At 30.1% G+C, this 10,574-nt stretch overlaps 1 protein-coding gene across 1 annotated transcript; it reads left to right on the plus strand.

The window, feature by feature from the left end:
- Positions 1-4,858: 4,858 nt before the first annotated feature.
- LOC18050145 (transcription factor MYB35) lies at positions 4,859-6,711 on the plus strand. The gene is made up of 3 exons (XM_006439631.2): positions 4,859-5,267; positions 5,405-5,534; positions 5,820-6,711. The coding sequence occupies exons 1-3, from the start codon at positions 5,135-5,137 to the stop codon at positions 6,709-6,711; spliced, it is 1,155 nt and encodes a 384-aa protein (XP_006439694.1). The 5' UTR covers positions 4,859-5,134.
- Positions 6,712-10,574: the final 3,863 nt, after the last annotated feature.

The following is a 10,574-nucleotide window of genomic DNA, read 5'->3' on the forward strand; positions in this document are numbered from 1 at the left end:
TTAAAGGGAATTATTAAGATACTGTTATCTAAAAACGGGAATATATTCCTGGTATAATATATTAATAGAAATAATAGTGTTAAAAAAAATTTAGATATTTGCGAAGGTTGCTTTTGCTAGGAATAATAATAATAAAAATATAATTATGAAGAATTTATTAGATAAAATCAATAAGAAAGATACAAATTCAAAACACATAATAAATATGTATTTAGATACGTCAGTTTATGAGAATTTGTAGGAAATAAAAACGCATCAACAACTTGTTTTACCAACAAAACAATAAATAGAGTTAAAGTTGAATCTTACTTCATTTAAAACTAGATAATTAATTAATGACGTAATGTCTATAAATTTCGCGGTAATAAAATTAAGATCCCTGTTTTCCTGTGATTTCTCAAATAAGAACATAGTTTTCCTACTTTTAGCAAATTGGTCATTGACAGAATGACAGTGACAGACTATTGGCAAATGAATCCTTCAAGTGTAAATTCAATTGGACAGAGACAAAACAAGAACTATATATTGACAAGGAAAGGGAGTTGAAACGATACGTGTTGATTTGACATTTTAGGCACATAACTGTATTAGATCAGTAGGAGTAAAAAAATATTTAATTTATTTTTTTAAATAATTCAAAAACAAAAAAAAAAACCCCAATAACACCCACATAATATTAAGAAATATTTTATTAATATTAGTAAACAAAAAATATTTTTTGTTTTGTTTTGTTTTAAAAAGAAGACCCAAAGTCTAGTATGGTACATAATTTATTTTTTTAAATAATTAAAAAAAAACAATAACACCCACATAATAGTTATAATGACTAAATTAAGGGGATATTTTATTAATATTAGTAAAAAATTATTTTAAAAAAAAGACCCAAATTCTAGTATGGTACATAAATAAATAGTAATAGACCAAATGATTTGCGTGCAAATAAAAAATTTATACTGAGCCCAAAATGAAATAAAAATAAGCTTAAATTTATTAAACCAATTTGACACAACACGCCCTAAAATTAACAACTCTCCATTGAGTCATATTAATAAAATAATTGAAACAGCCTTCAACGTTGAATTGTCTCAGTTAATTGTAAAAAGTGTAATGTGGCCAGGTCAATGGACCTATTTGATACAAATGAAAAAAGCTACACCCTTACGTGAAAGAATCTGAAAAGTGGGTATCTAGATGTATGTCACTGTCCAATTTCCGGCCCAAATTGGCAGAGAGAAAAAGAAGAAGACGAAGGAATCCCATTGGAAAATTCGCCTCCTGGTCAGCTCTAAATTGTCGGCTCATAATCTTAGGTGTCCATTAGTGGCGCTGCCACACCCACCTTAATTGACAGGTCGTTCGTTATTTATTTCTCGACACTGTGACACTTTCCTCTCTTTATTTTTTTCTGGTTACAATATGCAAGATTTTACTTTATTTCAAATTTGAACGCCTCAGAATAACAATAATAATTATTATTGTAATCAAATCTTGAATTCTATTTACATCACCACTGACTATTTGTCAATTGTGTGATTGTATCTTCAGTTTTGAAGGTAAGTTAATGAATGATGTGTTCCTCTTATTAACAAATACATTTGACAAATTAGCATTAAAGAGCTGAAACAAATTAACGTATAGACAAATTTTGAAATTTTCAAGTTATTATTTTGTAACAAGAATTCTTGATTTACATGAACCATATAATCCTATCTAAACTTCATTATCGGATCGTTGATATTAACCTTAAACAGTGGATGATAATCATAAAATTTTAATTGATTTGTGATCCAAAATTATGATGATAATCACAATGTTGTGATTAGTTAAAATCTTATTTCTTTTGATATAAATTGTTGTTAGGAGAAGAAAGAATTCCTAAGCAAAACGACTCTGCGTATTTTTAGATAAAATTGAGCACAGATTGTACACAATCATGCAATCGCGTTATTAGCTATAATTATTAATTCTTAAGTTTATTTCCGCCCAATTAGCTATGATATAATTGAGAATAGCATTAATAATCAACCCCACTAAGACTTTTGTAAGTTATTTCCAGTTTCAATTGGCATCCCAGTTGCGTTTTTCTTAATGAGATATTATTATCATATGGCACTACAATCCATTTATGTTATAATTAGAAATTTATAAATATGTCGAGACTAAATGTAGGGACCAATTCAAAATCTAAAAATCTGCCACGACCTGTCCTCAAGTAGGTCCATTAAAAAAAAAATGCATGAAAACTTATGATCCCACCAATTGATCCACACAATAATGAGAGAGTGGCGTGGAAATCTTCTTTTGCCCACGAGCATAATTTGTGAGATTTATAGTCTTTCAGTCTATTTAAAGAGGGGTGGGGTAGATGAGAACCATCTAATTATTAACCAAATGATATTTTGAATCAAGAATAGAAATTTAAACCTACAAACTTTTTTTATAATGTCACAAGAATAAAAGATGAGAAAACCCAACCCCTAACCAAATTTATCATAATCTTTAGTGGTTAATTTGGAGAGTGTGGGTCAATTAATTGTGATTGTAATTTTGGAGTTATGCTTCATGAGACCATCTAGCCTAGATGTTGTCAATTATTCACTCTCAACAATGATTATGCCTTACATTGTCTTCTAATTTTTATATATTAGCTTTTGTATTAGCTTACATTGTCTTGTACTTTTTATATTTTTATATATCAGCTTTGTATTAGCTGTTTGACACATTTTCAATGATCTTTCTTTTCCATTGTACAATTGTTCTCAAATCCAGCTTCATATGAATGAAGATGACGCATATATTTTTTATATGGCATTAATTGAAATTGCTTCCTCAGCTGGTATCTTTCATCAGCTAGCGTTCATCGAACGGTAATGGAAATTTTAGACCCTTTCTTTAAACTTTTGTGGGTTTTCGATTCATTTATTACGATTAAAATGAAATCTTTTACCTGATGGCATCATCTCCAATATGGTAATTGTCTTCGGTGAAGTCAAGCAACGACCTGAAAATGATGTCAAAAAAAAAACATTTTAAAATAGTCGCTTCGCTTGCCAAGCACGTCCTCAACCGTGTTGACAAGTCATTGAGGATTATGATGACTCATGAATCACATTTACTAGAAAGTACAAAAATATTGTTTTCAGCGTTCAAAGTATTAAAATCTTCTACGGCATCATTTGGTCTTTTCTTGGATTAAAGTTAAGGCTAATGCTAAGTTATATGCATGTACCTTACAACCCTCTCACATGAATAGTGAATGATGTGGGTCCACTCACTATTCATGTGAGAGGGTTGTAAGGTACATGCATGTAACTTAGAGGGATCCGTAAGTTAATGGTCTTTCTAAAAAAATTTAGGTCCAACTTATTGTAGCGTTATTTATAAAGGTTTTGACGAAATATTTTTAGGTTGCTTTGTGATGTCAATTAAGAATTAAAATTTCTTTTAAGTAGTACTTTTTGTTATTATTTTTTATATTGAATTTGCTTATAGTAAGAGTTGGTATTTATTGTAATTAAAATATAATTCAATGACTACTTATTCTTACTTTAAAAGTGATAACTTTTATATTCATTGGCAACTCCACATTAAATAGCTCAATTGCTAATTATTATAAAGTTTCTATAATCTCATTATTCTCATATCTACCGAGAAAGAAACAATATTGCTTATTTGAATTTTTTCAATTTGACATTGTGGGATTTTCCTCCATCAGAAATTAAAAATTTTCTACTTGATGACTCTTGGAGATGCCTAAATACTGCATTTCTTAATCCTATTATGGTTTACTATTGTATGGACTATCTATAAGATTTCATTTGGATTTGTCTCTTTCAAATGAATTTTGATTTAATATATTGTACTTGTCTTGAGGTTTACAAAAAAAAAAAAAAAAAAGCCTTCAGAGAACATAAGAACTTACGTATATATACATTTAATATATATGTGTAGACGAAGATTATTTGAGTCATTCATTCGCTTTCTTTTAATCCCCGAGTAATACAACCCAAGTATTGACTAATAATTTACGGTTGAAGCTTCTACATATGTAAGTCATCGAATATGTTGTCTTATATAATATATGTTATTATTATATACGTCCACTTCATTGGGCCGAACTCTGTAGCCAACATTTTGTTCTTGGCAGCTTCAACTTTCCTTGGAGTTGATTAATTTTCTTGCTAGAAAACCTTTTCACATTTTTTAAGATACGACTTATTTCGATTTCACAGCTTTATCTAGCTATAATTTGATACCGTTATATGCAAATGGCGGCACTAAAGAATGATTCCTATATAACTTTGAAAATAATTATCAATGTCTAAGTATAGCTCCTCAATATTTTTTTATTTATCTATTTATTTTGTAAGGGCTCCGCAGATTATTAATCAATTTTGTTCTTCTTCAACAGCTTACGCACATGCATTTATTTTCTCATTTTTTACATCATTGAATCCACCATTTTATCACATAATTGGTGAATATTGTAGAAATGATACATATATAACATCACTAGTCTAGATTCTAGCCAGATAGCTAATTAGCTATACCATAACACCCAAAATTTCATAAAATAATTCACACAGAGGTGGTGACTACTACAAGTACACCCACAAGTCATACATCATACACTGTTTAAAAAATTTACTGTCATCCAACTTGTGACAATCAAGAACTTAAACCAAACTCATTTTCTTTCACACAATCAACTAATTAATCCATGCAATGAATAATTTATGCCATTTCACTAATATTTTCTCTAAGTTTAACCAAAAAATTCACCCGATTTGAACCAGACTCAAATGCTCTTGGAGCCAAGTGTATGAGTATATTTTAGGTAGAAAGAGGACAATTAATGTGTAAATTCAAAATTCATCTCAAACGCGAAGATGCCATACTTCATGCAAATGCAGTTTAATGGGAGCAATGCCACATGCATTTCTTGCCTCCACACTTGTTATACCTTTAAACCCACATCCTTCTTCTCCTTCTTCCTCCCAAAGAGCATTTAATTTGCATTACAAGTTTCAAAGTCAATATTAATCTCTCACCATCAACTTTTTTTTTTCCTTTTTTTTGTTTTTGTTTCCTATTTGATATTCAATAACCAAATTTTCTGAAGCAAAGGATAAAGATGGGGAGGCCTCCTTGCTGCGACAAGCTGAATGTGAAGAAAGGTATTTGGAGTGCAGAGGAAGATGCAAAGATACTTGCATATGTCTCGAAACATGGAGCCTGTAACTGGACTGCCGTTCCAAAAAAAGCAGGTTAATTTGATTTTATTTTTTTTGTTTTGTTCTTTTACATTGAATCAATTTATATACGGTCTCATGAACTTTCAATTGTAATTAAGACTTACCATATTTTTATTTTATGAAAACCCAAATGTGAGCACGTCCTCCAGGACTTCGGAGATGCGGAAAGAGTTGCAGACTTAGATGGACTAATTACCTGAGGCCAGATCTTAAGCATGAGAGCTTCACCCCACAAGAAGAGGAAATGATTATCAGGCTTCATGCTGCTATTGGTAGCAGGTCTGTCACTTTTATTTTCCCTTAATTACTTCACTGTTTTGTCTTTGGTCCCTGGAGAAGCAATAAGAAGAACTTTAACCAAATGTTGGACAAACGAGTTAAAAACTTGAAGTACTCTTTTTGGACGGCTCATTCGATTAATTAATTAATGAGAAATTAAATTACATGCACGATCAGAACAAACATAACTGCCTGCTATGAGAATTGAGACATACAATATAACAATATGATTCCAACTGTCTTAGCTGCGGTGTTTGTGTTAATGTTAGTGCAAAAATGGTTCAGGTGGTCAATTATAGCCCAACAGCTTCCAGGGAGAACAGATAATGATGTGAAGAATTACTGGAACACAAAGCTGAGAAAGAAACTTACCGAGATGGGAATAGATCCTGTTACTCACAAACCTTTCTCTCAAATACTAGCTGATTATGGAAACATTGGTGGACTTCCCAAATCTGGAACCCGAATCGGGTGTCTCAATAGAGACATGAGCAAGAATGCATTCATGATGCAAAAACCTGAACAGCATGAGTCTCCATTTCAGGTTTTTTCAAACATCAGCAGTCATTTGATGACAATGGTATCACCAAACGTGGAGCCAATTAAAGATACCCTCTTGAACCACTATAATGACCACAGCAACTCAATGGATCTTCTTGCTCAGCTTCAAGCCGTAAGACTGGTGGCAGAAGCCTCCAATAATAATTGTGCTACTAATGCTAATGAATCTATTTCGCCGCCTCAAATCTTCTTTAACGAAGCAGGCTCATTGTCGTCGTCATCTTCTTCATCTTCAACTTGTTCCACAGCAGGACAAGAGAAGTCGCCGCTGAATTTTACCTGGGAAGATTTCCTTCTTGATGATGATGATGCATTTTTGTCTGCTGACATTCCACAAGCACAGGAACAAGAACACGACACGCACAGTATGGTTGAATTTTCATCCAAGGATTTCACCAACCATACACGGAATGTGATGCCGCAGAACCAGAACAACAATGAGACTGCCATTACACAGGTGAATAATGGAGTTCAGAGAATGGATTCTGGAGGTCCAAGCTATGAGTTTGCTGCAGCTTCATCATCATTTGTGGAAGCCATGCTAGACCGAGAAAATGACATGTTGTTGGAGTTTCCTAACCTTTTGGTTTTGGATGAACCACACTTCTATAACTGAGCTCTTCTCCAATCACAAGGCTATATGTTGAAATCAATAATTAAGACCTGTAGCAAGACATTATCTCTGGCACTTGAATTCGATTAGCACACTTTTCGTTACTTTCATATTGTCAAATATTATTATATTCTTATTTTCCTCCTCTGTCCTCTCCAACTACGATTTCTTTCTTTTTAGGTGGGTAGCTCGCGGATGCACAATTTGTTCCAACAGCTGCCACATGTGAGACAGGATAGAAAAAAAATCAAATCTACAATTTTGTATAAACATATGGCTGCTATAGCCCGACATCCTGAACAGTGATATAGAAAGAGACAATTAATTAAACATTTCTATTAATATCTGTGAGAGAATAATCGTTTGAGGTAATACAACCGGCCGATGATAATTTGATAAACGTAGTTTTTTTTTTTTAATTACATGAGACTATTGATTAAGACTACAACTCAAGTATATGAGATTGTAACTAATATTTATAAATTAGATTATTATTGGGATAAGAGTACATTAATATTATTTGAAGCACTACCCATATTTTAACCATCACTAAGAGCAATGGCGGATCTAGAAAAATAATTTATCGGGGGCTAAATTAGATAATAGTAAAATATAAAAAATTAAAATTTTGAATATATAAAATATTTATAATTAGTCTCTACACATTTTTATAGTTTAAAAATGTTATGCAATAGACTCGTTATCAATATTATTAAATTTATTATTTTCTATATAAACAATCAAACTATCATTCATCCCATCCGATTCTAAAGATGATTCCTCATGAGTTTTGTTATTGAAAATGTTCGTTCTACTATTATTATATAAACTGAAAGAATTAATCATATTTTTTAGAATAGAAAATATTTTGAGTAGTGGGCTATCATTATTTTTAATTAAAATATATGTTTTTATATTTTTTTAAAGTAAAAGTTTAAATTTTATAGAGTTTATATTTTATAGTGACTATTTTAATAAATTTAATGGGGTTAATTAAAAAATTAAAATATTTTTTTCTTTAATTTTTTAATTTTTTTTTTTGGCCAGTGGGGGCTTGAGCCCCCACTGGTCATGTGATGCATCCGCCTCTGACTAAGAGTACATTAATATTATATAAAGCACTACCCATATTTTAACTATCATTAATAATCGACGAATATCTACTACATTCACATTTCGTAAGAGTGAAAATCAATCTCCACTCAAATTTAAGAAAAGAACTAAGTTCTCATATTACTATATGGGGATTCTCTCACAGTGTGAGAGAGCTTGATAAATGTAGTTTTGGCTGAGTGGCTTGATAAATGTAGTTTTAATTTTGCATCGGAGAACAAAATCTTTTGGATGGCAAATAGGGCTTGACCAGGCCTAGTTAAGTGCAGGCAGCCCATGCTTCAAAGAAGAAAGGAGCCCGTAAAAAGCCAGTGTGTCCACCAGTTGGCCGGGCCGGGCCAATTAGTTGCAACTTTAAATCCACATCATTCTTCCTCGGTTCCTCTCCAAGAGCCTGCATGTTCGTCAATCTCTTTCAATGTCGTTTAATCTTTGAGAGTTCAACAAAATTTTTGACGTGTATATGCTGGTTTTCCTATTCCTGTGTTTGTTTTTGCTTCTTGCGACTTAGTTGTTCGAGTATTTGGTAGACTTTTTTGTAGCTGGACTTATAGTTAATTAGCCTAACAATTAATTACTTTTAAAAAAAAAAGCTCTTAAAATAATGACAAATAAGTTTTACTTGAGAACTGATAGTATTTTCTAATCGACACCCATAAACTTTTTTTATAGCTAAAAATTCTGAAATTTCTCCATCTCTCTCGATGGCTGTAGCTTAAGAATCACAACACCATAATAGCAAAATGAAACTAAGGCGACACTATGTTTCTCACTGGAAACCTTCTAGCAAGTAGCAACATTGCTTTTAACAACTTGCTACAACAGTTAATGCACCATGCAGGTAATCTAGGGGCTTTTCGGTAATGTTTCGTAATTGGTAATTTTATTTTTGTTTTCAACATTCAAAGTGTAATAATGTTCGATGTTTGACATAACAAAAAGACAGGCTTCATTATTACTATATCCCAAGGACTAGAGACTTGGACTTGAGTCAATCAAGGATTTATTTATTTTTTTCTAAGTTCATTTCATTTGATATAAATTATTTAAATTATATCAATTTGTGTTAATTTTATTCTTGAATTGAACTTTCTCAAATAATGTTAATTTTGAGTAAATATAACTTATATAATTAGTATAATCTATTTATAAAAATAGTATTAACAAACATATACTCATTGTTTTTATTATTTGCAATCATAACTCCTGAACAAGTATTACTGTTTTCTTTTTAAAACACATGATACACAAAATAATACCAAACATCTACATTAATTTAAAATACAACAACTTTAAAACATCATCTTTATTCTCATTTTTGTTTTGAGAAAATACTAATAGGAAGATAATACTAAAACACTTCCTCAAGGATATTCACATTACAGATCTCTACCATGAGATCTTTTTTATTTAAATTTGGGTGGTTTTTTTTTTTTTTTTGAAATCTAAATAGACCTGAAATTAGTATGAATTTTTAATAAAATTGAATATCAGAATTTGGATGATATGTTTTTTTTCTTTTGTCTGAATCGCTAAAAACAAATAATAAGTTTTTTTTTAACTTAAAAAATCTTAAAACTAATATTTTTACATTTATACCCTTACAAATTATAAATGTTAAAAAAATAACAAATGTCTCAAAAAGAATAAATAAGATAATATATTATCATAAAATAAGTTATATTCAATTGAATATAACTCTTTAATATTCTATATTATATATGTTAATCGATTTTATTATTGTTTATGATGCTTGTCTATGAAAAATATTCCTAAAAAATTATGAAGATAAATAATGCTAATTTGATGAAAATAAAAAGATAAAAATAACAATAGTATACTACTATGAGTGATGATACAGCCACAAACTTTTATACAAACTTATCTTGTACAAACTGACGCGGCATTAACTCATTAGTTGAATAAAAATATAAAATATAAAATAATAAAAATAAATCATGTGGGTCAAGTGATATTTAATTCAACCAATCTTATCATGCCACACGAGTTTGTACAAAATAAATTTGTACAAGAGTTTGTATGTATATCATTACTCTACTACTATATATTATCACAAGTTATATAGAGATGGACAATAATGCTAATTATTAAATTTTATTTAGGTAATGATGAAAATTAATTAATTAGATATGGATATTTTGGAGAATGTTTTTTAATGATATCATTTAGAATTTTTAAATTAAGCAAAAAGTTTAAAAAATTAGCTTAATGACTTAATGGTTGAAATTTTTTATTAAGTTAAAAAAATGACTTAACTAATTAAAATTAAGTCAATTAAGTCATTAAATAAAAAAAAAAACAAGTAGCCCTAGCAAAGCAAACTTTTCATTAGTTTTGAATTTTGATCACAATGTTTATGCTTTTATATTATAACGCATATGCATTAAAGTTTACATTTTTCTCTCTCTTTTTTAGCTAATTATTCATAATTAATTCAAACCCTATGTTTATAAAATGCCATCAAATGTCTCTATTACGGACTTGTCTTTGCACAGCCTATTTCAATGTTAACTGCACAACTTATTAATAATTCTATATGTTAAAAAAAAAAATCGATTCAAGTAATATATGCACTAACAGCTGACTCCTATAAGAACTAATGGTTTACCACCCGACCAATTGGTGGTTTCCGATTATTTTTAAGCTTAAGAAAAGAAAATAGATACTTCTTATTTTGTAAAATATTAAGTAGGAATTAATGAAGTTCATTAGTAAATAATCACTTTGGTTGG

This window comes from Citrus clementina, unplaced genomic scaffold (genome assembly GCF_000493195.1).
Source record: "Citrus clementina cultivar Clemenules unplaced genomic scaffold, Citrus_clementina_v1.0 scaffold_3, whole genome shotgun sequence".
Classification (NCBI taxonomy): Eukaryota; Viridiplantae; Streptophyta; class Magnoliopsida; order Sapindales; family Rutaceae; genus Citrus; species Citrus x clementina.